General features: G+C 44.0%; 1 protein-coding gene across 5 annotated transcripts; it reads left to right on the top strand.

Moving 5' to 3' along the window:
* The first annotated feature begins 59 nt into the window (after window positions 1-59).
* Window positions 60-27,091, top strand: CPSF7 (cleavage and polyadenylation specific factor 7). Of its 5 annotated transcripts, none has more exons than XM_032153024.2 (10): window positions 60-135; window positions 759-867; window positions 8,380-8,598; window positions 9,415-9,518; window positions 9,896-10,041; window positions 13,479-13,893; window positions 14,216-14,334; window positions 18,029-18,197; window positions 18,848-19,015; window positions 25,044-27,091. In XM_032153024.2, the coding sequence occupies exons 2-9, from the start codon at window positions 814-816 to the stop codon at window positions 19,008-19,010; spliced, it is 1,389 nt and encodes a 462-aa protein (XP_032008915.1). In that variant the 5' UTR covers window positions 60-135; window positions 759-813; the 3' UTR covers window positions 19,011-19,015; window positions 25,044-27,091. The 5 variants fall into 5 exon arrangements, with proteins under 5 accessions (XP_032008915.1, XP_032008914.1, XP_058294757.1 ...); XM_032153023.2 differs by having other exon boundaries at window positions 9,896-10,068; XM_058438774.1 differs by lacking the exon at window positions 60-135 and adding an exon at window positions 219-292 and having other exon boundaries at window positions 9,896-10,068.
* The last annotated feature ends 628 nt before the right edge of the window (window positions 27,092-27,719 follow it).

The following is a 27,719-nucleotide window of genomic DNA, read 5'->3' as shown; positions in this document are numbered from 1 at the left end:
AAGGTGCGTCCCTGCGTATGCCGGAAGTGGCGGTGCGTGTGACGCCGGCGGCGGGGGGGGCGGGGCCTGGGGCGGAGAGCGGTTCGCGCGCTTCGGGCCTAGTCCGGACTCGCCGCCGCCGCCGCCATATTCCCGGTAACGGGGGCGCGCGGCCGGGGGCAGGTTGGGCCGGAAGAGGGGTCCGGGCCGGCACTGAGGCGGGGAGGGGGTCGGTTGAGATGGGACGGCCAGAGTCTGCGGGCGGAGGGAGGCGCGGGCCTTTTGAGGGAGGAGGCAGAGCGCGCCGGGCCGGGTTTGTGGGGAGGGAGCGGGGCGGGCCTAGCTGGGGGCGAAGAGTAGGCCTGGGTGGGGAGCAGAGGCGGCTGGAACTGCTTGACACCTGGGGGCCCTGGCCGGAGCCGCCTTGGGGGCTAGGCAGGTGCGGCGGATAGGGGCTGCGGGCTTCGCCGCGGTCATTCTTCGCAACGCCGTCCTAGGGCCCCTAGGAACCGAGGGTGGGACTTTTCCGTCGCGCCATAGGCAGCTGCGGCGCCGACGCGGCGCTACCCGGGTCGGGCCCGAGGGTGATGGGCAGCGACCCCCGGCGGCCTGGGAGAGCGGGGGGCGGCGCGAGGCCGGGGGCGGGGCGGAGCGGGTGGGGCCGAGCTGGGGCCGCCAGGATGCTGCGTCTCTGGAGATGGGAGGTTAGCAACCATTACCCTCCTCCCAGCCCAGGACCCTCATGCCTTCTAATTCTTGCATTTTGCCGAATCCCGCAGTGGCATCTTCCTTGCTTTGTCCATCCTCCGGACTCGCGATCTTCCTTCCGGAGCCATGTCAGAAGGAGTGGATTTGATTGATATATATGCTGACGAGGAGTTCAACCAGGTGAGGGGTCATCAGGAGCTTTGGGATTTTCAGCAAACTGGCAGTGATTTCAAGCTGTACCAGTCCTAGGCTTGAACACGCGTCTACCTGGTCTAAAATTTTTTCCCTGCGGAAACTTTAAAGACTACACTCCATTCCTCTTTATGTTAATTTGAAGCTCCAGGCTTAATTTTAAAGGCTTTGATTTAAGAGCAAATAAAAAGCAGGTGTAATAGAATGGTGAATCAACCTGTGGAATTTACTCCCCAGGAAGCCAAAGTTGGATGTCAGACTAACCACACTTAAAAATCAAAAGTACATTTGCTACGGTATTCATGAGGACAGTGTTGATACCTGTTCCTTTACATGTTCAACCTGCAGCTGGAGAAGTGTAGTCCCCTCCACCGTGACAGTGCAAAGGCAAAGTAGAAAAGATAACTTTAACATGTAGTTTCAACTCCATTCCAGTTAAGTTTTACTTCCCTTTATAAGTTGGTTGACTCCAGTCATGAGAAGTCCACAGGCATTTTGGTATCAAATTGTATTGATTAACTTTAGTCTTTCTAGAGGGAATAAAAGAGTAAAGACGTTAGACAAACCAGTTAGGAAACAGATAATAGACCCACGCACATACCCTCAGTTGGATTTGTTTTTATTGTGCCAGGGAACATTATACAGACATTTATCTAGAGCTGGGCATGGTGGCTCTTGACTGTAATCTCAGCTGCTCCGGAGCCTGAGATGGGAAGATTACTTAAGGCGAGGAGTTCAGTACCAGCCAGTGCAACATAAGAAGACCCAGTCTCTACAAAAATGTAAAAACAAAACAAAAAAAAACAACCAGATGTGGTGGCTTGTGCCTGTAGTCCCATCTACTCTGGAGAGTGAGGCAAGAGGTATTCCCTGAGCCCAGGAATTCAAGGCTGCAGTGAGCCATGATTGGGCCGCTGTACTCTATCCTGGGCAACAGAACAAGACCCTGACTCTTAAAAACACGAGAAAAATTCTCTCAAAGAAATAATCTTCCATGCAGTTCAGTTTTTCAGTCTTGAGGTCAATTCTCAAGAATGTTCCAAAATTTCTATTGAAAACATACCAATATCTTGCCTGGGTTATTTTCAGCACCATTCTATGTAAGTAAGCTGGCTCTTCCCACTTGGCGTCTTCCAGTGGGTACACATAAGGACCTGGTAAGAGCATGTATTGAATGGGTTAGAAAGGGAAAGTTCCCTGGTTGGACCTGACTTTGATATGAGGCAACAGAAGAGGCAGGTACATGCCATTTATTTTTCACTTGGCGTAAGTTTACATTAAAATCTATTTTTTGATGCATTATGGTTTTGTAACATGGAAATTATAAACCATACACAAAAGTAGAATAATGTAATGACCTTGTACTCATTATACAGCTTCACCAATTATACTTTTTAATGGCAGATTTCTTGTCTCTGCTCTGGTTAACTGTGGTCCTTTAAATATAGCTGCTGATTGTCTTAAATACATGAATTTTCCTTTTTTTTTTTTCTTTCTTGAGATGGAGTCTCTCTGTCACCCAGGCTGGAGTGCAGTGGCGCCATCTCGGCTCACTGCAACCTCTGCCTCCCGGGTTCAAGTGATTCTCCTGCCTCAGCCTCCTGAGTAGCTGGGACTACAGGTGTGGGCCACCACGCCCAGGTAATTTTTGTATTTTAGTAGAGACGGGGTTTCATCATGTTGGCCAGGTTGGTCTCGAACGCCTGACCTTGTGATCCACCCGCCTTGGCCTCCCAAAGTGCTGGGATTACAGGCGTGAGCCACTGTGCATGGCAAAAAAAATTTTTAGTTTTAAATAAGTCCAATAATTATGGATAAAAGAGAAGTTATAGATGTTAATTTAGGTACAAAATCATTGTTTTCCTGAGTTTTCCATATTCATTTGAATCAGACTTTTACTACCTTAAAAAAAAAAAAAAAAAAAAAGTCTTGCTGTGTTGCCTAGGCTGGTCTCTCAACTCCTGAGCTCAAGTGATTCTCCCACTTAAGCCTCCCAAACGGTTGGGATTACAGGTGTGAGCCACTCTGCCCAGTTCAGACTTTTTGCAGATTATGTTTTTCCCCCACCAAGATAACAAGAGTGCTCCTTAGTTCTTCTCTTTTTTTTTTTTTTTGAGACAGAATCTCTCTTTGTCGCCAGGCTGGAGTGCAGTGGCACCATCTTGGCTCACTGCAACCTTCATTTCCCAGGTTCAAGTGATTCTCCTGCCTCAGCCTCCCGAGTAGCTGGGACTACAGGTGCGCGCACCATCATGCCCAGCTAATTTTTGTATTTTTAGTAGAGACAGGGTTTCACCATGTTGGCCAGGATGGTCTCAATCTCTTGACCTTGTGATCTGCCTGCCTCGGCCTCCCAAAGTGCTGGGATTACAGGCGTGAGCCACCGTACCCAGCCACCTTCTCTGTTATTAATGAAAAGCTTTTCCCCTTCTAATTTCTTATTTGTGGATTGATAATGGTGCCATTCATTTCACTTTGAGAAATAGGCAGAACCCATTGTCCAGTGGTCACTGCTTTGTTAGAGTAGAAGTTATTGGTCTCAACAGTTTGTTCTCTGGTCTTCTCAGTTAAAAAGGACTTTTTTATGGGTCTAAGACAGGCTAAAGGGACTTTAATAGATACATATATCCAACAGGCAATATTTGACACTAGGCAAGCTGAAGAAAGTGTGATTTTTGAATATCTTATGTTTTGTGGAAGGTGAGGGGATGAGTGCCTCCCCCACACACACATGCAAATTAGTTATTTTTGACAAAGTTAGTGTTAGTGTCATCTGGAAGCTACAGAAATTATTTAAAAAAAAAAAAAAAACTTTGGCTAGAATTGTTAGAAGCTGGCTTAGTCTGAAGGCACCCAGTACAAATTGTGTTTTAGAATGTTTTAAGAATGTTAATGATTTTGCCCCAAGCTGGCCCATGCACAGGAAGCCCTTCATGTGCACTTTGCTCCGCAAGGAAAATTAATACTTTTCCTAGATGGAACCCTATGGTACTTATTCCCTGATCTCTTAGAGCATTTGCTGCAAAAGCCTGTTTTTGCCAGAGCTACTTTATTCCTGTAACATAGGGAGTCCTGGGATTCACACTGGCTCTCAGTCACTCTGGAAGGGTGACTGAGATCAGTTGCTCTGCTGGGAGTTTTGGCTTATACTGAGACAGGCTTTGCACAGTGTGTCCAGTTCTCTTCCTTCCGTCCATCAATAAGTATTTATTTATTGAGCTACTTGTGTTTGCTAAGCACTGTGCCAGGACTAGTGAGATAAAAGGAAAAAAAAGTGGGTCCCTGTACTCAAAACAGATTCCATTCCTGGTGGGTAGGGGTGGTGGACAACGACAATGTACAGTGAAGGGCAAGGAGGGTGTGAAGTGGGAACTGTGGAAATGGTCATTATAAAGCCAAAATTTTTTGTTAAGCCTTGGTTACAATTAAAATAAACAATGGTATCAAGTTGGTTGTTCTGAGAAAAATAAATCCTAGGCTAGTTACTTCCCTCAGTGGGATATGAGGAAGAAGAGGGTGGAGGGTAGGAACATTGAGCAGACAAGTGGAGAAGATCTTATTTAAATTGAAAATCACACATGTTCTCTTTTGTTTATAGAGAAGCAGGAAGTTTCATGAGACAGTCACAGTTCTTTCTGTGCTATTAAACACAAAATTCTTTGAGATAGTCATTCAATATTAAATACATGTTTCATGTTTAATCTCCCTGGAATGAAACTTTGAACATCAGTATATGTAAAATGTACTTTTCACTTAATTTGTAGAATTTGATTTTACTTTAATCTATCACTGCATAAATCCCCTGAGAAATATCTCCAGCCCTTAACTGTGTTTCCGTTTTACTAGCTGAACAAGTAAAATGAATTATGATGCTGGGGGATTAAAATCCAAACAATTTGATACCTTGTTTCTTCAGTAGAACCCTCAACAGACTTGCCCTGTGCAGTTCCCACCAGCTTCTTTGAACTGAGGCTCTGTGGCCCAGAGAGACCATTTAAATCTTGTGATAATTTTGTATTCATTCAATCCTTTTGTTTCTAAAAGTGGTAGCCATACCAAGATCCTCCAGGATCTAGTGTGTCCTATTCTTTAAGGGATCTTAAAACAGTGGATTGGTTGCCTAAGCATATAGTACGAAGGGTTTCCTAGTGATGCATTTGGTCTCTGAGCTGTCCAAATCTGCATGTTAGTCCACTACTCAATTTTCAGTGATAATTTTTACATTACAAATTTTAGACACATATACCTGAATTACAGATACTGCGTGGAAGGGAATCTCAATTTGGTTCCATTCGATTATCCAAGATGATGTGTTTCCTTATTCTGTTTAAGTGTCATTTGAAAAATCCTTGATTTAAAAAAAAAAAAAAAAGGCTGGGTGCGGTGCCTTACGCCTGTAATCCCAGCACTTTGAGAGGCTGAGGTGGGAGGATCACCTGAGGTCTGGAGTTCGAGACCAGCTTGGCCAACATGGTGAAACCCCGTCTCTACTAAAAATACAAAAATTAGCTGGGTGTGGTGGTGCACACCTGTAATTCCAGCTGCTTGGGAGGCTGAGACAGGAGAATTGCTTGAACCCAGGAGGCGGAGGTTGCAGTGAGCCAAGATCGTGCCACTGCACTTCAACCTGGGTGACAAAGTGAGACTCTATCTCAGAAAAAAAAGAAGAATCTTGGTGTGAAGTAGTGCTTTCTAAGGATTTGAGCATTGGATAGGATCAAGTGATGTATATAAATCCTTTCTCTACCTTGAACCACAGGAGCAACTCACCATACCTGGTACATGAATAGAAGAGTGATTTGTCTAGAGTTGGGATAGTTTGAGACATAAGAGCTGTGAAATATTTTATGGTAATTACTTACACACAAAATGTTTTCCCACTCATTAGCCTTAGCTCACCTCACCTTTATTATCCACTCTGTCCTCTCCAGTGTTACCTTCTCTCCTCATTCTTTACATGCTGACCCTTTTTATGCACAATCCTTTTTTATGGGTTTGACTACATGGAACAAGCTTCCTGTGCTTATTTGCCTTACTAATTTCATGTTGTTAAGTTGCCCCCTAAAAGTTTACTCTCTCTTGCTATTCTTTTTCTAACGTTTTTACAAGGGTTAAGCCCTCCTGGTGGGTTTCTTAGAGTGTTTTAATATTTGAAATTATTTATATGCTTCAGGAAGTAGAATCCTTCCCCCTTCTCTATCAGAACAACCCAAGATTATTCTCTTAGTGTGCATTTTCTTCCACTGTACTTCAGATAAACTGAAAAACTAAAAGATTGTTTCCAAAGGTTCTTATAATACAAGGACTGGTCTAAGAGTAAACTTTTTTGTGAGTCTTCTTCACATCACTTCAGAATTAGCAGTTCTTGCCGTGATATTGGAGGGAGAAAGTTATGGGAGCCACCTGTCTTTAGTTGCCTTGGAGAAGCTGTTTCTTCAGGGTACTAGACAACTTAGGTGCCTCCTTTATTCCCTTTTCAAAAGAATAGCAATATGAAACTGCCGTAGCATCCTTAAAACACTGAACTACTTGCTGTCACTGTCATTTTGGCAGCATTATCTTTAGCATTGTTTGAATGTTTTGTCTAATTCTTGTAATAAAAATAAAATACTTGTCTAATCCTTAAAAAGATTTCTCTGAGGCTAGGCATGGTGGCTCACGCCTGTAATCCTAGCACTTTGGGAGGCTGAGGTGGGCAGATCACGAGGTCAGGGGTTTGAGACCAGCCTGACCAATATGGTGAAACCCCATCTCTACTAAAAACAGAAAAATTAGCTGGGCATGGTGGTGTGTGCCTGTAATCCCAGCTACTCAGGAGGCTGAGGCAGGAGAATCACTTGAACCCAAGAGGCAGAGGTTGCAGTGAGTTGAGATGGTGCCACCCCACCCCGGCAGGGGAAGAGGAAAAAGTCTCTTTCTCAAAAAAAAAAAAAAAAAAAAAATTTCTCTGAGATAATTACATTGTAGAATGCTGAACACTTTTTTTTTTTTTTTTTTTTTTTTTTTGATACAGGGTCTCACTCTGTTGCCCAGGCTGGAATGCAGTGGTCCACTCGTGGCTCACTGCAACCTCAACCTCCTGGGCTCAAGTTATCCTCCTGCCTCCCAACTAATTTTTGTATTTATTGTAGAGATAGGGTTTCACCATGTTGCCCAGGCTGGTCTGAAATTCTTGGTCTCAAGCAGTTTGCCTGTCTCTGCATCCTAAAGTGCTGGGATAACAGGCGTGAGCCACTGCACCCGGCCTGTAAAGTCCTAAACATTAAGATCCCATACCGTAGTAGTAGTATTTGTAGTTTTAGGGGTTTTGGTATATAGTAAGTAAGATAACACATAGGCAGAATATATATTTTGCACATTTTCCACAATACATATTCATATTGTAAATGCTTACTGTGATACAGTTTATGATATAGGTTTTTGTCCTGTTTTCTGGCCCTTTTATTTTAGAGAACTTTAACTGTTTTTTGTATATCATTGAATATCGGCTGGGCATGGTAGTCACCCCTGTAATCTTGGCACTTTGGGAGGCTGAAGCCAGTGGATCACTTGAGTCCAGGAGTTCCAGAGTAGCCTGGGCAACATGGTGAAACCCTGTCTCTACAAAAAAAAATTTGAAAATTAGCTGGGTGTGGTTGCGCATGTCTGTAGTCCCCAGTTACTTGGGAGGCTGAAGTGGGAGGATCACTTGAGCCCAGGAGGTTGAAGCTGCAGTGAGTTGTAATTGCACTACTGCCCTCCAGCCTGGGTGACAAAGTGAGACCCTGTCTCAAAAAAAAAAAAAAAAAAAGTCTCCTAGATACACGTCATGGTAATGCATTGGGTCTGTATGTCATTTAAGAAATAGAACTTAGTAGGGGAAAACCTCTATTGTTATTCCCTTCCCTTTTATTTATTTTTTATTTTCTCTGATGGAAAGATGGGATTGTATACAAAGAGTTTAGAGCTTTCCTACATCATTTGTACCAATCAAGGGATTTAAATCAGTAACTCCTTATCTTCTTTGCATTTTTGTACCCACTTTCATACTTTTCCTCTGCATTCTGTTTCTAAATAAATTTATTATTAAATAGACAAGTGAATTTTATGTAACACTTGATTTTGGAAATAGCATAAGATATTGAAAATAAGTTTTCGTTAGCTTATCTTAGATGTGGTCTTTAGAAGCTGACCTTATTGATAACAGCAGCCCATGCATCTCATTATGCATTCTTTCTTTGCTTGCTTAATCACCCAGTGCTTTTTGATTCTTGCTGGTGGCTAAAGCCAGAAACTTTACAGACTATTAACAGAATCTGGAGGGGAAAAAAAATGTACATAAGCATAGTTAAGTGATACAGTTTCAAAAGGAGGTTTTTCTTACCTTGTTTCCTAGGGTAGAACAAGGAAGTTTTGTACATGTTTTACCAAGTATTTAACTGGATTCTAATAAACTAGAGTGAAATAGAATGAACAAAATGAAGTTTGCAAACCTACCTTTGGCAACCCCTCATCTCTTAGGACCCAGAGTTCAACAATACAGATCAGATTGACCTGTATGATGATGTGCTGACAGCCACCTCACAGCCCTCAGATGACAGAAGCAGCAGCACTGAGCCACCTCCTCCTGTTCGCCAGGAGCCATCTCCCAAGCCCAACAACAAGACCCCTGCAATTCTGTATACCTACAGTGGCCTGCGTAATAGACGAGCTGCCGTCTATGTGGGCAGCTTCTCCTGGGTGAGTGTGGGTAACCAAAAATGCTTATGGGTGGGATGGAGGGAGAGCACTGGGAGGTGATGGCATTTTCAGAAACCACTGTTGCACTGTTTTGTGCTCTGATGGGGTTGGATTTCTTTTTCCTGGGATCAGGTTGGATTGATCTCTGAAAGAGAACTATCCTGAGGACGTACTGGTGCCGAAGAAAGCAATGATTAAGTGGGTAGTTGCTTTTTCTGCCATCTTGTTACTGCCCCTGACCCTGGGGCTTTATGTCTAGCAGGGTCATCTGTGGGACGAGATTTCAGAGTGAACACCTTGAACTCTTGGTGGTCATTAGATGGTCCTGTGATAATGGTGGGTGATGGGGATTAAAGACCTTGATAACTCTAGTATACTTGGGGTAGGTGGTGACTATTGTTCTGCAAGTTATTTTGTAATGTTTTGGGGCTGGTGGTGGGAGTGGTTTTTCCAAATTAGGAAATACATTTATGGTGGGGGAAGTTCTGGCAATGGTCAACTCTAGCCTGTCAGATCTATAATTAAAAAATTGCTAGCTGTCAATGTTTGAACTGATGACCAGCCAGCCCAAATGGCAGTCAAAGTTATAATAAGTTTTAATCTTCATAATCTCTAAAGATGGAGATTGGGGGTGAGTGGGTTTGGAATTCTGTATGGGTAAGGACAATAAGAAAAGTCTGCACTAATTGAAATATTGCCAGGCTTTTGAGTTTCCTCTGGGGGGACTTAGTTGTGACTAGAATCCTGGGTTTGGGACATTGGCGGGCGGGGGTGTAGCTCTTGACATCTCTTCCTTTTCCATCTTGCCGGCCCCAGTGGACCACAGACCAGCAGCTGATCCAGGTTATTCGCTCTATAGGAGTCTATGATGTGGTGGAGTTGAAATTTGCAGAGAATCGAGCAAATGGCCAGTCCAAAGGGTGAGGTCTGGATTTGAGAAGCCCCTTTTAATTTGTAACCACTGGGTAACAGATCTGCACTATATTTTGGCCCTGGATTTTAATCCCTCCCACCCCTGGCCCAGCTTACTGCCTTGGTTTCGGCAAACTGCCTTAGAAAGGGACCTAGCTGCAGTGTAGTAGAACATCCATCTGTTAAGGGGCGAAGAATACTGATTTTTAATTCCAAAAAGATAAAAATTTAGGCTATCTCTTTGTTGTTAGTAGTGCTGTGTGTCTGTTTAGTTTAGCAAGATGTCCTTTGCTTTATCAATTTTTACTAAAAGTGGAAGAGAATTTCTTTTTTCTTCTCTTGGTTGTCTACAGATTTCATTCATTTTTAATTTTTCTTTCCTAAGGTATGCTGAGGTGGTGGTAGCCTCTGAAAACTCTGTCCACAAATTGTTGGAACTCCTACCAGGGAAAGTTCTTAATGGAGAAAAAGTGGACGTGAGGCCGGCCACCCGGCAGAACCTGTCACAGTTTGAGGCACAGGCTCGGAAACGTGAGTGTGTCCGAGTCCCAAGAGGGGGTACGTGGAGACCATCTGTATGAAGGGGGGGATGTTTGTGGGTTTGTTTTCTGTGGTGTAGGCTCAGCCTACAGTGTGAATGAGTTTGGGGGAGGGTGATGGTGGTTGTGACTGGTGTCATGGTCGACAAGTAGTCCTCAGAATAGGTCTATATAGAAGAAAGAGCATTGTGCTGGGAGTCAAGTAGGTTCAGGTTGTAGTTTGGTTCTGCCGCTAATGCATTATGTGACCTTGGCCAAGTCACTTTACTGCTTAGGGCCTGTTTCCCCATCTGGACTAGTGACATGATGTTTAAAGTTCCATTACCTCTAAATTCTGTGTTTCTACGTAAAACTTGGCATTAGGTGAATGGGCTTAATTTTTAAGACATGCCTCTCTATAAATTATCAAGAAGCAGCCACCCTAAAATGTAACTAAAAGGTGCCTATAATCTTTCCATAAATGTTGATTGGAAGGATACTGTAAGGAATCAACTAAGAGGAGTGTTGGAGAATAAGACTTGAACAATGTTTCTCCAGCATTGTCCAGGGGAGAGGGTGTCTTTTGATTACCAAATGTTTTAGTCTGCTTGGCAGGTATATCCCATTAGTAAAGAAAGTTACAGGCTGGGCGCGGTGGCTCACGCCTATAATCCCAGCACTTTGAGAGGCTGAGGTGGGTGGATCACGAGGTCAAGAGTTTGAGACCAGCCTGGCCAACGTGGTGAAACCCCATCTCTACTAAGGATACAAAAATTAGCTGGGTGTGGTGACACGTGCCTGTAATCCCAGCTACATGGGAGACTGAGGCAGGAGAATTGCTTGACCCCGGGAGACGGAGGTTGCAGTGAGCTGAGATCAGGCCACTGCACTCCAGCCTGGGCGAAAGAGCAAGACTCCATCTTGGGGGGAAAATTAAAAAGTTAGGGGCTGGACATGGTGGCTCACACCTGTAATCCCAGTGCTTTGGATGGCTGAGGCGGGCAGATACCTGAGGTCAGGAGTTCGAGACCAGCCTGGGCAACATTGCAAAACCCTGTCTCTACTAAAAATACAAAACTTAGCCAGTTATGGTGGCACATGCCTGTAATCTCAGCTACTCGGGAGGCTGAGGCAGGTCAATCTCTTGAATCCAGGAGGTGGAGGTTGCAGTGACCTGAGATTGCACCACTGCCCTCCAGCCTGGGTGACAGAGTGAGACAACATCTTGAAAAAAGAAAAAAGGTTACCTCAGAACTACCTTAGTTTGAGGACAGTTTCCCTAATGTTCATCTTACTCTCTTTATTCTGACTGTACTCGCTGAGCCACTTTCTGATGCTAATTTGGTTTCCCAATTAGGGTCTCCTATTGGGAAGAGAATGCACTGACCAGCCGACACAAATATTCTGGTCTGCTTGGCAATTATATTTCTTATTGTAAATTAATAAATTGGTTTTATGGTTTATGAATCAGTCTCTTGTGAGTTTGGTTAGCATGGATCAGTCTCCTAGGGCCTAGTCACCCCAGTTGAAGCAAGTTTCTGAACCTGAGAAACCTGAGGACTAGACCTTGGATTTTCCTGACCTCATAAAGTGCAGCCACCCTGCAAGGCCTTCCTTGAGACAGGAAACCACTCTTATTTTCTTTTGCTACAGTGGGAGGAACAGCAAAGTTTCATCACTGATGTTCTGTCACTGCTTAGGTCCAGCTCTCAAAATAGTGCCTTGTATTGATTGGGTGTATCCTCCAGGTAGAAATAGGACCACTTTGCTCTTGCATAGGAACAGCTGTTCTTTTAACTAGATTGACAGCCTAGATAGATTTGGTGTGAACTCTTATTGTTCCATGTTAGAAAGGACACACTCTTCTTCCTTGACAAGTTGTATTTTCAAGTCCCCTCTGTTTTGGAGTCTTTCTGTAATTCACCCCTGACTTTCCTTAGGTATGTAATTTTACAGCTGTATTGAGGGGTAACATTCTACTTCTACTCAGCTACTTTTCGTGTTACTTTTCTTTGCTGAAAAGATTGTGTAACTGAGTGCTGTTTTTCTGCTCTGTCATGCTGATGGACCTGGGCTGTGTTAATTCACTAAGTAAAGCTGGTGGACTTCCTCTGCATAAAAATGGTTGCGTCTTTTGGGACTTGTAGCCATAGACACAAAACAGAACCCTTGCAGATATGACAACAGTAGTAGCTGGGAAAGTGGTTAGCTGTCAGATGACACTTGCCTTATACCTTTTTGTTCTTCAGTTTGAGAGAACTCTAGGAAAGAGCCAGTTGCCATGTGTTTGAGACATGAAGAACAAGACAGAACTGGCACTGTTCTGTAAGAGAGAAATCTAGGTGGTTGTCAACATAATTGATTCCACCTTAGGTTTTACTCAGGAGCTGGGATTAACTGTCGTATTATCGTATTCTAGTTTAAGGAGCACTCTTTCCTCACTTGCTGCCAGTGGCATCTTTCTATCTCCAAGACCGCCCCCCCAAAGCCATGTGATATTGTTCTTCTATTGGATTCCACAATAAAGAGGCTTAGACTGTTAAACTGGAGAGAAGGAACAAGTTTAACCAAGTGACTTGACAATGTCAGAATCCATGCTTCCAGCTGTTTAAAACATGTTCTGAGCTCCTGTTGTGCACAGCACCATACTAGCATGTGGTGATGGTGTTCCTGTTAGGCTGCCCTGAGGGGTAGAGGATTTTGGCCATTGAAATGTAGCGGGAGTTCCCCAGATTTGAGACGTGTTTTGTAGCAAGCTTTTGCTAAGCATCCTTACTGTCAGCTGTGTGCCATCTGCTTGTGCTGTGGGCGGATCTTTTATTGGCGGATCTCCCAATTTTTCTTACCTTTCACTTAACCTCCAGTTGTCTAGTCTTCATGTGTGTCTCTTTCTCACCCTGATTACTAGTTTTAGTATGTAAATAGAAGTGCCATCCAGTTCCTGCCACTCCCTCTCCCCGTAAATTCCCTAGCCTACACCCTGTGGCAAAGAGAACATTTTAAGTGTGCAACAGGAAGAGGTTAACTAGTATTAGTTTAAGGAGAGAGGTCGTGAACTCTTCAGGAGATGTGGGGTTTCAAGTCAACTGCAATTCACCTGAACATCAGTGAGCACTGTCATTTTCTCGTGGGCTATCAGGATCCTTCTACATTTAAAAATAGAAGATGTATATAAGAATAAATTAAATCTGTTCTGAAGCACTTCTGGAGTTCTGGATGGAAATCATTCTTTGACAGGATTTAGGACGATATTGTTTTTTGGATTTAATGTCTTCACTGAGTAGCTTCTGACCTTCTCTGAAGCCAAAAAAAGGCAGTAGATGATTTTACCTTCTCAGCCACTTTAGTCACCTTCCGTTGTAGGGTGTCTGATAACTCCTGAAGGATGAACTGGTCCTATGGGTTTGTGTAAAGCCTGGGCAGTAACGTCAATTCTGTTTTGCTTCATAGGAATACCTCCACGGGCCCATTCCCGAGATTCTAGTGATTCTGCTGATGGACGGGCCACACCCTCTGAGAACCTTGTACCCTCATCTGCTCGTGTGGATAAGCCCCCCAGTGTGCTGCCCTACTTCAATCGTCCTCCTTCGGCCCTTCCCCTGATGGGTCTGCCCCCACCACCAATTCCACCCCCACCACCTCTCTCCTCAAGCTTTGGGGTCCCTCCTCCTCCTCCTGGTATCCACTACCAGCATCTCATGCCCCCACCTCCTCGATTACCTCCTCATCTTGCTGTACCTCCCCCTGGGGCCATCCCACCTGCCCTTCACCTCAATCCAGCCTTCTTCCCCCCACCAAACGCTACAGTGGGGCCTCCACCAGATACTTACATGAAGGCCTCTGCCCCCTATAACCACCATGGCAGGTAAGGACTATCTTGTTCCTTTCAGATTTGAGCCAGGATAAATAAGTGTATTAAGCATTTTATTCTCCCTGAGAAAATGAGCACTGAATCCTTGTTCTTTCCCCTATGGATATTCTGTTATCATAGCATTGACTCCTGGGAAGTAGTACCATGTCCTTTATACCCCTTTTTAAGGTGCTTAATTAAATGCGGGAGCAGGTATTATGAATGCTACAGATGTCTAGCATTGTCGTGTGTTATGCCAAAATTACAAAAGTATTGTAGAGTACAGTAAAAATAATAAGGGGTATGAGCAATCAAGGATGGTATTTTCTCTGTACAGCCGAGATTCGGGCCCTCCACCCTCTACAGTGAGTGAAGCTGAATTTGAAGATATCATGAAGCGAAACAGAGCAATTTCCAGCAGTGCCATTTCCAAAGCGGTATCTGGAGCCAGTGCAGGTAACTCATGCTTACTTTTGCTGCCTTCTCCTTAACCTTTACTTTTTTTTTCCTGATTTTGTCATTTCTACTGGCAAAAGTTCAACAAGATAAAGTTGGAGTACTGTAGATATCAAGAGCGGCACACTTTGAAGAGCAATGTGTAACCTGATTTCTTGGCCTTGGGGAAGCTCCGGCAGCATTACTTAGCCTGTATCTAGGCCTGCCCTCATGAAAACCAACTTAATGCCTAGAATATAAATAATACCATCTCGATGTGGTGTTTGCTGTAGAATGAAATTCCTGCCTTGTGGAAATCTCCATCTCAGTGGTTGATCTTTAGATCTAGTGTCTGTGTAGTAGACCCAATACCAGATATAGACCCTGGGTTTTTTTTTAGGAATGATGTCTTGACTGGCTAATGTGTTTTTTTGTTTGTTTGTTTTGAGAGGGAGTCTTGCCCTGTCGACCAGGCTGGAGTGCAGTGATGCAATCTTGGCTCATTACAACCTCCACCTCCTGGGTTCAAGCGATTCTCCTGCCTCAGCCTCCGGAGTAGCTGGGATTACAGGCACTTGTCACCACACCCAGCTAATTTTTGTATTTTTTTGTAGAGACAAGGTTTCACCATATTGGCCAGGATGGTCTTGAACTCCTGACCTCAAGTGATCCACCTGCCTCAGCCTCCCAAAGTGCTGGGATTACAGGTGTGAGCCACCACGTCCAGCCTAGATAATGGTTTGCTATGAAATCTGATTACATTTGGGAATCTAAGCAGAGCTGGTAGGTAGCCTATCCTAAAAAGAGGCAAGTCTGTAGATGTCATCTTAAGGCATGTTATGCCCTTACAGCTAACTTTTGCCCTGCTCTCAGTATTAAGTGGGTAGAACCAGCAGCTATGATTCTGAAAGCCCTGAGCATAAGATCTTTGGTTTCTAAAAGAGGAGGCTACAGGAAGTTTCAGAGTTCTGGTCCAGTTTTCACATCATGACGTTAGCCATATTCACTTCCTTCCTGTGAGTTTCCTACATGAATATAAATGTCTGTAGGTTATCAGATCTCCTAAGAAATAAGTTAGCCCTAAATATTATCTGCTTTCCCTCAGTTTTCATCTTTGCATCATCTTGCCAAACTTGAATTCACAGAGTAGGTTAAAGACGGAAAGTATGTATGTTCCCTTCATTTTTTTCCCACCAGAAAAATCTACATTGACATCTAAGTTAATCTTTTTTAGGCCAGGTGCAGTGGCTCATGCCTGTAATTCCAGCACTTTGGGAGGCCAAGGCGGGTGAATCACTTGCGGTCAGGAGTTTGAGACCAGCCTGGCCAACATGGCAAAACCCCATCTCTACTAATAATACAAAAATAAGCCAGGCATGGCGGCACACTCCTGTAGTCCCAGCTACTTGGGAGGCTGAGGCACGAGAATTGAGAATTGCTTGAGCCCAGGACGTGGAGGTTGTGGTGAGCCGAGATTGTGCCACTGCACTCCAGTCTGGGTGACAGAGTGAAACTGTGTCTAAAAAAAAAAAAAAAAAAAATTAGTCTTTTTAAATTAAAAAGTAATATATGCCCATGGGTTATATGGGTTAAATACACAGAACAGTATAAAGTACTCATTGTTCCTTCTTCCTCATCAACCCTTTCACACTAAGATGATCAGTAACTGAATCTTGATCTCCTGTTGTTCTCATTCCAGTCATTCAAACCACAAATACTTATTGAAGGTGCTACAAAAACAGGCAAAAATTCCCTGCCAGGATGGAGCTGATGTCTTCATATTCTTGTGCCTCCACTGGACAGTTTATCCATAGTTTCTGTTCTTGTTGCCTTGCACAGAGGAAGCTTCCAGGCTTCATTTTCACTGGACCCCTGCCTGGATTCATAATTTCTTTGTATTAACTTCTGTCCTTAATGTTCTTAACTTAGCTTGGAAAAGCAAAGTGCAGGTACCTGCCCCATGACCACTATCCCTGAGCCAGGCATTGCTCAGAGTTGGGAATGAAAGGCCTAGTTTTTTATGACAGCATAAATTTTTTTTTTTTTGAGACGAAGTCCGGCTCTATTGCCCAAGCTGGAGTCGTGCAGTGGTGTGATCCTGACTCACTGCAACCTCTCCCTCCCAGATTTAAACAATTCTCCTGCCTCAGCCCCCCAAATAACTGGCATTACAGGTGCATGCCACACTGCCTGGCTAGTTTTTGTATTTTTAGTAGAGAGCGAGTTTCACCGTGTTGGCCAGGCTGGTCTCGAAATCTGGCCTCAAGTGATCCGCCCACCTCAGCCTCCCAAAGTGCTGGGATTACAAGTGTGAGCCACTGCATCCAGCCATAATTTTTTTAATGTATACATATACTACACATACATGTTTTATGTAAATAACATAATATACACACACATCTGATTGTAGGTTAAAAATAATTTGTAGAAATACACATTGTTTAGAAAGTCTCATGAGGTACAGTGGCTCATACCTATAATCCCAGCACTTTAGGAGGCCCAGGCAGGAGGATCACTTGAGGCCAGGAATTCAAGACCAGCCTGGTCAACATAGTGAGACCCCATCTCTACAAAAAAATTTTGAAAAATAAGCCAGGTGAAGTGGCATGCAGGAGGATGGCTTGAGCCCAGGAGTTCAAGGATGCAGTGAGCTATGATCATACCTCTGCACTTCAGCCTGGGTGATAAAACAAGACCCGTCTCAAAAACAAAATAGTCCTCTATACAAGGACCACCAATAAGACCACCTTTTATAGTTTATATTCCTCCAGAATTTTTTCTGTACATATGACAATTTATATAATTTTTATTGTTTTTACAAAAACAGGATATGGTTTTGAAACTTGCTTGTTTCAATTAGTATATTCTGGACACCTATTATATCAACATATAATATAACATTTGTTGATCCTTACTGTGTGCCTGGCACTGTGCTAAGGGCTTTACATGGATTACTTTGTTTACATACAGGTTTACCTCCTGCTTTTTAACAACTGTGTAATGTTCTGTAGAACCAATGTTCCTTTATATAGCCAGACCCTATTGAAGATAATATAACAAACAACATTGGCCGGGTGCGGTGGCTTACGCCTGTAATTCCAGCACTTTGGGAGGCCAAGGCAGGCGGATCACAAGGTCAGGAGATTGAGACCATCCTGGCTAACATGGTGAAACCTTGTCTCTACTAAAAATACAAAACATTAGCCGGGCGTGGTGGCGGGCGCCTGTAGTCCCAGCTGCTCAGGAGGCTGAGGCAGGAGGATGGCGTGAACCCGGGAGGCGGAGCTTGCGGTGAGCCGAGATCACGGCCACTGCACTCCAGCCTGGGCAACAGAGCGAGACTCTGTCTCAAAAAAAAAAAAAAAAAAAAATCACTAAAACACTGTTAAACATACACACTTGTGAACAGAAGTAGAAAATTTTTAATAGAATTGCTGGCTCAAAAAATATGCACGTTGTTTATTTTAATAGATGTCAAATAGCCCCTGGACAACAATGTGTCAGTTTGTTCATCTGACAACATCTGTCAGATTCTAAACTGCTGGAATATAGGTGTCATTCAGTTTTACACTTGCAACATCTGCCTTGTCTCTTTTACTGCGGTTGTTTGGGACAGCTAGCTACTCTTGGTTTGTGTCTGCCTGAGTTCTCCTTTTGGTCCAGTTAGTTTACCATCTCTCCTCACCCTTGGCCTTTCTCCTTCATCCTTTATCAGGGGATTACAGTGATGCAATTGAGACGCTGCTCACAGCCATTGCAGTTATCAAACAGTCCCGGGTTGCCAATGATGAGCGTTGCCGTGTCCTCATCTCCTCTCTTAAGGACTGTCTTCATGGCATCGAAGCCAAGTCCTACAGTGTGGGTGCCAGTGGGAGCTCTTCCAGGTGAGTTGGTGATTGTGTCCTCACCTACCAGCCCCAAGCAGCACTCTTCCAGGGATAGGGAGTGGGGACAAATGGAGCCCAGGGAATCTAGGAAAGACCTGGCTGAAAGTCTGGACCTTAGCCTTCGTGTCTTTTTGGGGAAGAAACTAATCAGATGCTTTCATTAATAAGTGTAACATCTGGAATCTGGCGGGTTGAGGCAGTGGGCTCATGTAGGAAAAAATACAGACAGGTATTTTTAAGAACATGGGCTTTGGAGCCCTACAAGCTTGGATTGGAATGCTAACTATCTGTATGACCTTCTTGCGTATGGAAGTTAGTCAACTTTCTAAGCCTTATTTTTCTCATTTTCTAAAAAAGGGACAATGATAGTATTTATCTTACAGACCTGTTGTAAAGATTAGGTCAAATAATCCATACAAAATTATTAGTACTGCACCTGATAAATTATGTTCTCAACAGATAAATTTACCTGTTAATCATCTTCCCAGAAAAGACTAGTCCTCAAAGAGCTAAAATCCTCAGACAGTAGGCCCATGATAGAGTAATAGAGGAATAGTTTAGGCAAATATCGGAAGACACCAAAACACCACATTCTTGGAAAGAAAGTGGTAGGCCTTCTGAGTGAGGCTGAAGGATCTTTCTAATAGGAAAAGACATCGGTCCCGGGAAAGGTCACCTAGCCGGTCCCGGGAGAGCAGCAGGAGGCACCGGGATCTGCTTCATAATGAAGATCGGCATGATGATTATTTCCAAGAAAGGAACCGGGAGCACGAGAGACACCGGGATAGAGAACGGGACCGGCACCACTGAGAAAGGTGGGGAGAAGCCCTGTTCCTGGCTGCTGGGGGATTTTTTATTAAAAAAAGATTTATAGTGAAGAGTTCTCTCTCTTTAAAGCAAAAGTAAATGCAGCAAGGGTAGGGGGATCTTCTGATTTACAGAACTTTAATTTCAGGGCAGATTTTCTACACATTTATGGGGAGTCTTACCCTGAGATTCACCTGTTTCTGCTTGTTTCTTGACTGCTCTAACCTGGTATCTGAATGAGAGTATGGTGTCTACATTCAGGTACCAATTTGAATCCCAGTTTCTCCACTAATAATTGGCCATATTACTTTCTGTTCCACAGTTTCTTCATTTGTAAATGAAGATAATAAAAGCAACTGTCCCAATAACTTGCTAAGTTTTAGTGAGAGAGTCCATGTAGACCATTTAGCACTCATGGTACCTGTCACATAGTAAGTTCTCAATAATTAATAGCCATTGTTACTATCATTATGAACTTTCAATTTAGAAAATTAGGAAAATTGACTAAGAATAGTAAGGCCATTGCCTACTTCGTTTTCAAGGTGCAACATTAATGATTTTAAGAATTAGGCTCGGCGCAATGGCTTACACCTATGATCCCAGCACTTTGGGAGGCCAAGACGGGAGGATTGTTTGAGCCAAGAGTTCGAGACCAGCCTGGGCAACATAGGGAGACCCTGTCTCTACAAAAAATACAAAAATTATCCAAGTGTGGTGGTCCCAACTGCTTAGGAGGTAGAGGTGGGAGGGTTGCTCGAGCCCAGGAGGTCGAGGCTGCAGTGATCTGTGATTGCACCACTGCACTCCAGCCTGAGTGACAGTGAGACCTTGTCTAAAAAAAGGTGGGGAGGAGGGGCGGGTGGGTTCCTCATGCCTGTAATCCCAGCACTTCAGTAATTTGGGAGGCAGAGGCTAGAGAATCACTTAAGCAGGAGTTTGAGACCAGCTTGAGCAACATAGTGAGACCCTATCTTTTTTTTTTTTTTTTTGAGACAGACCCTCACTTTGCCGCCCACGCTGGAGTGTAGTGGCATGATCTCGGCTCACTGCAACCTCCACTTCCCAGGTTCAAGCTATTCTGCCTCAGCCTCCCCAGCAGCTGGGGCTACAGGCACATGTCACCACACCCACTGATTTTTCTATTTTTAGTAGAGGTGGGGCTTCACCATATTGGCCAGGTTGGCCTTGAACTCCTGACTTCGTGATCAGCCCACCTCCGTCTCCGAAAGTGCTAGGATTACAGGTGTGAGCCACCACGCCTGGCCGAGACCCCATCTCTTAAAAAAAAAAAAAAATTAGTTTATTTAAAAGATTTTGAAAATTAATATGCTTTAGTGAGGAGAAAGCTGATCTGAAAAATTATCTTTAACAGGTTTAGAGGCTTTGGTGGATAATTAACTTCAACGGAAGGGTTTTTTGCTTTTGGAAAAGACTTAGTGACAAGGTTGTTTATTTTGTTGTTGTGTTTTTTGTTTTGTTTTGTTTTGAGACGGAGTCTCACTCTTGCCCAGGCTGGAGTGCAGTGGCAGCATCTCGGCTCACTGCAAACTCCGCCTCCTGGCTTCAAGCAATTCTCTGCCTCAGCCTCCCGAGTAGCTGGGATTACAAGTGCCCACCACCACACCCGGCTAATTTTTGTATTTTCAGTAGAGACGGGGTTTCACCATCTTGGCCAGGCTGGTCTTGAACTCCTGACCTCATGATCCACCTGACTCGGCCTCCCAAAGTGCTGGGATTACAGGCGTGAGCCACTGCACCTGGCTGTTTTTTTGTTTTTAAATAGACACACTGTCTCGCTCTGTCACCCAGGCTGGAGTGCACTATCATGAGGCACCATCATGGCTGTGTAACATCAACCTCCTGGGCTCAGGTGATCCTCCTGCCTCAGCCTCCTGAGGGCTAATTTTTAAATTTTTTGTAGAGTCTTGCTTTGTTGCCCAGGCTGGTCTTGAACTCTTGGCCTCAAGGGATCCCCCTGCCTCAGCCTCCCAATGTGCTGTGGGATTACAGGCATGAAGCCACTGCAACTGGCTATAATTTTCTTTTGAAGCAAAATGAAAGCAGGAAAGTTGGGAGAAAAACTGTTAAGTAATGGAGAAGTTCATTTAAGATTAGTTGGATCCAGGGGCTCTGGCTGTGTCATCCAGACTTTATCTGCATCTCTCAGCTCTGCTTTTCTCTGTTACTTTCATTCTTAGACAGGCTCCATAATCGGTAGGGAGTCAGAGGGGTTGCTGTGTCTTTAGGTTGCATCCTACCAGCTTAGCAATCCCAACTGAAGGAAAACTTCTGGAAAGATTGTTTCTAGTATATAAGCATATAGGAGCAGGTGTTGACTCTGCTTCTATGGAAATCTTTAAAATAGGCCAGAGTGGCTGGGGGTCAGTCTGTAGTTCCTGGAGGCTACTGCGTGACCCAGGTAACTTCAGGGTCCTTTCTCAATTTTGTGGTTGCAGATTTATAAGTCTCTAGGACTTCCCATTTTTCTGTCTCACATCAAGTACATTAGGAAGATGTCCTTGGCCGGGTGCGGTGGCTCACGCCTGTAATCCTAGCACTTTGGGAGGCCAAGGTGGGCGGATCACGAGGTCAGGAGATTGAGACCGTCCTGGCTAACATGGTGAAACCCCGTCTCTACTAAAAATACAAAAAATTAGCCAGGCGTGGTGGCACGCACCTGTAGTCCCAGCTGTGCGGGAGGCTGAGGCAGGAGAATGGCATGAACCCAGGAGGCTGAGCTTGCAGTGAGCCGAGATTGCGCCACTGCAGTCCAGCCTGGGCGACAGAGTGAGACTCCATCTCAAAAAAAAAAAAAAAAAAGATGTCCTTGATATTTTGCCTGCTTGATCTAAAGTAATGGTAATTGAAAAGGAAGGTGAGGGAAAGAATAGTAGTTCTGTTTGGTGTCTTTGGGATGGTGATGTCTGGATGAAGAAGGAGAAAGAAACTCTCACCACCTGTGAGCCCCTATAGTTCATGAGCAATAGCTGGAATGTAAATAGGTGGAAAATTAGCAGTATTTTGCCTAGTGACAACCTACTAAAACCCAAAATACTCCTTTTAGGTTTGGCTACTGCCCTCTATCTTATTCTTTGGCCATTAGCTTAAAAAGATTTATAACCAGGAATTGTTTTTATCTTCTCCCAAACAAGTAAGTGGAAAGATGAAAAATTACTAATATTTTTTGTCTCTGTTCTCTGTTGTTAGCCACTCATTTATTCCACAGAATCCTAGAGTGCTTAACATCATTGAAATCTAGGGTGTATCCCATGTAGAATCAACAGTTAGGCTGCGGGCTCTAGGTACTTCTTTCTAGATTTTGCAGCAGGTTGAGTTTGGGGAGATGCCCATGTGTCCTCTGGAAAAGCAGACACTAATGTAGATGGAGACCACAAACAACTTTGGCCTAATTCAGTCTCAGGTGGGCATGAAGGCAGGCATTAGAGTTGGTGTTGGTCCAGTCCTAACTCCCTTTTCTTGTTTGAGTCTGCACAGTTGCTAGTGTTACTTGTGGGTTGAAAAGCATATGTAGGCTACTGTGTATGTCTTTTGGAGCTGACTGGGATAAGAGTGACCAGGAAGGTGATGATTGACCTGTGCAGAGCATGCACTGTCGTCTTTGGGGCTGCATTCAGTTTAGTAGTTAGAACATAACTGCATGTCACCATTCCTGATGGCTTTGCTCCTGACAGCCTTATGACAGTGTAATTACCAGCGAGATCCACTGATCCAGCAGTAGTTTGAGAATTAAACATCTCAACCTGAGTCTTTAGCTGTCACTTTGCATTATTTCTTCCACTTATAAAATGGGGCCAGGCACAGTGGCTCATGCCTATAACCTCAACACTTTGGGAGGCCGAGAGGGGCAGATCGCTTGAGCTCAGGGACCAGCCTGAGGAACATGGCAAAACACTCGTCTCTACCAGAGATACAAAACTAGCTGGGCATGGTGGTGTGCTCCTGTAGTCCCAGCTACTTGGGGGTGCTGAGGCAAGAGGAGTCCCAGCTACTTGGGGGCACTTAGGTGGGAGGATCGCTTGAGCCCAGGAGATAGAGGCTGCAGTGAGCCATGTTCGTGCCACTGCACTCCAGCCTGGGCAATAGAGCAAGACCCTGTCTCAAAAAATAATAGTAATAAAAATAAAATAAGATGAGACTATTTCTCCCATTATGAGGATAACTCTTTTTTGATAACTTTGAAAATGCTGTGACAATATTGCCTAGAAAACAGTCATTTGACTTGTGTAGGCCCATGACAAGATGGGAAAAATTAACTCTGAGGCAGGTTTTCTACTACCCCACTTTTCCTGGTCACCTGTTTGATAATAGTGGTTATTGCTTCTAATAATACAGTCTGAAAGAACTGAATCAGGCACCCCAAGAATGTCAGTTTCTTACATTCTCACCCTAAGGACTCTTAATTCCATCTGTAGTGACCAAGTTATGGCTTAGGAAGTTTCATGTTGGGAAGATGGTACATGGTCCTCATTTATAGCAACCTTTTAGTTAGAAATGAATCGTATTTATATTCTGTGATGACAGGTGTTCCCTGAGAGTGAAAGGTACATTTTGTCCAGAGGCAGCAATAGAACAGTAGCCTTCTTTGTCCATCTTTTCTCAGCATAGGTCCCAGTTCTGGGGCCTGAAGGCTAATTGGCCTACTGAAGGAATCTCTGATTTCTGCCTGCATTCCAACATTGGCACCAAAATGTAGCCATGGAGATTTAAGAATTCAGTGCTGTGGCTTGCTTCTCTTGGTGTACAGGTTATCCTCTGCAACCTGTGTCTTCAACTTTTTGTAGTTCTCTACTATGTCAGTTACCTCATTATTTTAGGACATTATCCTACTTGAAATATAGTCATTCTCACCTCATTCCTGTCCTCATTATCCATTGAAAACTGAGCTTTCTCTTCAATTTGGATCGAATTTAAAGATTCAGAGGCCCTAATGGTATGAAATTGAGTGCACTGAGGGCTTCAGTTTTCCCTTAGAGAAAATGGGACAAATACCAGCCTGCATAGGTGTTTAGACAGGCCAGGAAGGCTTAGGCCATACAGATTCTGAGGACCCAAGCTGAAAATAGTGTCATTTCGGTGTGTAGAAGGATCAGGGAGGACGTAGATGTCTCCTCTAGGTTTTATAAGGCCACTTTACAGAAGTAGTTATATAAAAGGTAAACATTTGTGTGTAGGCTGTGTTGCCGGTTTGGGCATTAGGAGAAATTCTAATTCCTCATTTTCCCTTTGACTATTAATTCTGTTTAATATGCTCAGACTGACCATACCACCACCTGCAGATGGATATTGCAGCATTGGAACAAGGGCTGAGTATACTAGGAACTTTGTTTGGTGGCCATGTGACAGGTGGCTTAATAGACCCTTACTTTTGGGTAAAAGTTCTTAACTGCATTTAGGTTTCTTCCATGCTCTGCTTTCTGTTCTGGCCACGTGACTCCTGCTTAGTGTTAGTATGTTGCCTGGTTCCTCACCTATGGCTGTCAAGCGAGGAAAGACTTAAAATCTTGAGTTTTAGTACATCTTGGGTATTAATGGATTTGGTTGTATACATACTTGTTTTCTTACCACTGAACCTCCCATTTCCAGATTTTTCCCCCTTCCCCTTAAGGTAAGCTATGACTTGCACAGAATAGATTTCTGAACCCATATTTAAACTTACCTTATTCCCTTTTAGCAACTTTTCTTGAAAGTGTCACAGTTTCCATACTTTTGCAGCCAAAGTCCCCTTTTCAGTCAAACTTTCAGAGACCTCATTTTGTTGTTTTTTCACCTGATCTTTATAGTGGATGTCACTGCTTTTTTTCTCTCTACTCACTGTAGCTTCTCCTCCAACCATTCCTCACCACTTCCAGTGTCAGACAATCCTGCTTTGTTTTCCCAGACTTGCATTCTCTGTCTGCATTCCTTGCTTCTTATGTTGTAGCGTTAGAATATGTGTGTTTTATATAAGCCCCTGTCATTCAGAAAGTAACCTCTAACTTGTGTTTTCTTTCTTCTCTTCTGATGTTCTCATTGCAGGAGTCTGGTTGGAAGCAAATTTTTTTTAATGGACTTGCATCTCCTCACCTTGATCAGGACTAAAGGACGGAGGCCGCCCCACCCCCTTCCCTTTCCTCCAAACCCCTAACTCCCTCCAGACACCCAGGGAATACCCTCTGCCCCACAGGACTGACGCCTGCTTGGCAGCCCTCCCAATCACACACCTCCTGTTTGCCAGGGGAAAGAACCTAAAGACTTCTTGTGATTGGGAGGGGTGGCAGACAGGAAGAAAAGAACATGTCCAGGCCCCTGGTCTCCATAGAGAATGGTGCTTTGTCCAAGAAAACGTATGAGTTTCTGATTCTCCGGGAGCAGTTCAATGGTGAGGTTGATGGGAAGACTTCCTTCCCAAAGAAAATAGATCCTCCATGCAGGATCTAGGAGAGTGACTGGGTGTGCCAAAATATGCCCAGGGTCCTGCCCTCAGCACTAGATTTAATGGGGCCAAGAGGGTCCAAACCCCTTGCTAACATACCACTTTGTTTAACTCCTTTACCTTCCCAGCCCTTTGAGGAGGGACCATGAGAACAGAAATTACCTTATGAAAAGCTACTTCTGTTCCTGCTTTCCCTCTCGTATTGACGGTTTATTTCCTTGACCTCCCAGAGGGCTGAACTCTTTCAACTCTGCGCTGCCCAGCCTTCTCAGTGGACTTGCCCTCCTAAGCAGAGAAGGCCTATGAGGTTGCTTGCTGCTGGGAAGCCTGGCAGAGCCAATTACCACCCTCTTCTGCTTAGTGCTTGGGTACCTCTTGCAATAACCAGCTCTTAGTTGTTCCCTTTCCCTGGGGCTTTTCCATTTAACACATGGAGCCCTTCCCCCAGAAGGCTACTTCCTTGTTTTAGAGGAAGGTACTGCCCATTGGGAGATGGGGACATTGGGACCTCAGCAATGAAGAACCCTTGTGAAGTAACCAGGAGGAATGGGGAAAGAAGCAAGTTGGGCAGGATATGGCCTGCTTCCATAGGCTTTTCTTTTTTCAGGTTTGATGTAAGCATGGGCTTGCATCCCCCAGGTACATACTTTTACTTATTGTGGGATAACCTGGCACTAGTAGGCAGGTAAAGTCACAAATTTGGTGTCTTTTCACCTTTTGACTATTGACTTAATAGCTCCTCTCACTCTGCCTGGAGATACTTCCTGCCTCAGATGAGGAGCCAGAAGAAACAGAGCCCGACTTGAATGAACTCAGCTCAGAGTTCTAAGGACCAGCATTCTGGGGGCCATTTTCTCTACAGGCAAATGGAATTGCTTTTCCATAACATCCAAATTGTAATGTGGTTGCTGCTGAAGAAGGAGGCAGCAGCAAGGTCCTGCGGTACCCATGGGGTGATGCTACTTCTGCATGCATCTACAGGGCATCTGACATCTAACATGAGACGTGGCATGTGAGATGAGACTTGGCATGTGAGACATAGGGTCACTAGAGACCCTTCTGGGTCAGAGGATAGAGACTGAATTGGACTAAACCCTTCCTCTGTTCCCAGCACGTTTCACATATAGCCCTCAGTCACTGAGGGAGTCCCCCGCAGGATTGGAGAGGCACATTCCTTTGGGACAGAGGCTACAGGTTGGAGCTTTTTTTCCCCTGTCCCCCAACCCCATCCCCACCTCCACTTCAGAACATGGCACCCCACCCAACTGGCCAAGTGTTAAGTGATGTGCTTATTGAGAGCAACTCCGGGTGTCTTTTAAAATGTAGAGAAAAGGTGACAGTTTAAGGAAAAATATATATAGAATACCAGAAATGCCGTTTACCCGGAGAATTTTTTTCTCCCCATTTGTTTTGTTTTTACTCAATGACACCATTTTTAGTTTTATTTCCTGATAGCAAAAGGAAAAAAACACCCATCCCTCAAAAAGGCCAAGGTCCCGTCCCCCTGTTGTCGGTGATTTGTTTGTCTTTCTGATAGGTTGAAAATTGTGTAATAAACTTGATGACGCTGTCAATCTTTTATACTGCATTGTATTTTTTTCCTTTTGTAACAAAATATTTTTAAATAATAAATGGGGTGTGAGCTGTTTTATGGATTCTGCATTGAATAGATTTGTTGAGGTGTCTGGGGCATGGGCATGGGCTGATGTAGACACTCGAATGACGGTGAAATGCCAAGTTCTTAGCCAGGATTGCATGTCAGGCAGTGATAATGGCTTTAGTTGACTGTGGAAAGCCTCCTAAGAGACCTCTAATGCAAACCTTTGGAGGCATCCCTTAAGGTTTTGCTTTTTTCCTTGGCCATCTAAACAGCTGGTTAAAGAAAACTTCCAAGTTATCCTTTACCCTTCAAGATTCTTAAGACTTATTTTCAGAGCAAATGTTCTACCTTGTACAGTTAAATTCCGGTGTCAAGTTCAGGAAGGGAAGAATCCTTTGATAGGAGTTAGAAGATCTCACTGGTAGTGCCTAGTTCACCACCTGTTTATCTAAATATGGACAAGCAGTATAACCCTGGTCTTTTTCACCTACAAAATGAAAATAATAGCTGTTGTGCCTTCTACACAGGGATGTTTTAAGAGTCAGAGATAACAAATGTGAATGTTTTGTAAACTACCTAAATATGAGAAAGTACATAGTGTGGGTGATCTTGGGGCTCCAGAAAAGCTTTTGGCTTTAAAAAGCCAGGTGAAGAAGGGTTCAATGATTAAAAAAAAAAA

This window comes from Hylobates moloch, unplaced genomic scaffold (assembly GCF_009828535.3).
Source record: "Hylobates moloch isolate HMO894 unplaced genomic scaffold, HMol_V3 SCAFFOLD_5, whole genome shotgun sequence".
NCBI lineage: Eukaryota > Metazoa > Chordata > Mammalia > Primates > Hylobatidae > Hylobates > Hylobates moloch.
Note: the sequence above shows the minus strand (reverse complement) of the source record. Positions and strands in the feature narration are given on the sequence as shown.

Bases quoted from the DNA above. Each gene is read 5' to 3' on its own strand.
- CPSF7 (XM_058438774.1), top strand. From the start codon at position 219: ATGGGACGGCCAGAGTCTGCGGGCGGAGGGAGGCGCGGGCCTTTTGAG. The intron at 293-758 runs GTTTGTGGGGAG...CGAATCCCGCAG, and splicing joins GGCAGAGCGCGCCGGGCCGG to TGGCATCTTCCTTGCTTTGT. The intron at 8,599-9,414 runs GTGAGTGTGGGT...TGCCGGCCCCAG, and splicing joins ATGTGGGCAGCTTCTCCTGG to TGGACCACAGACCAGCAGCT.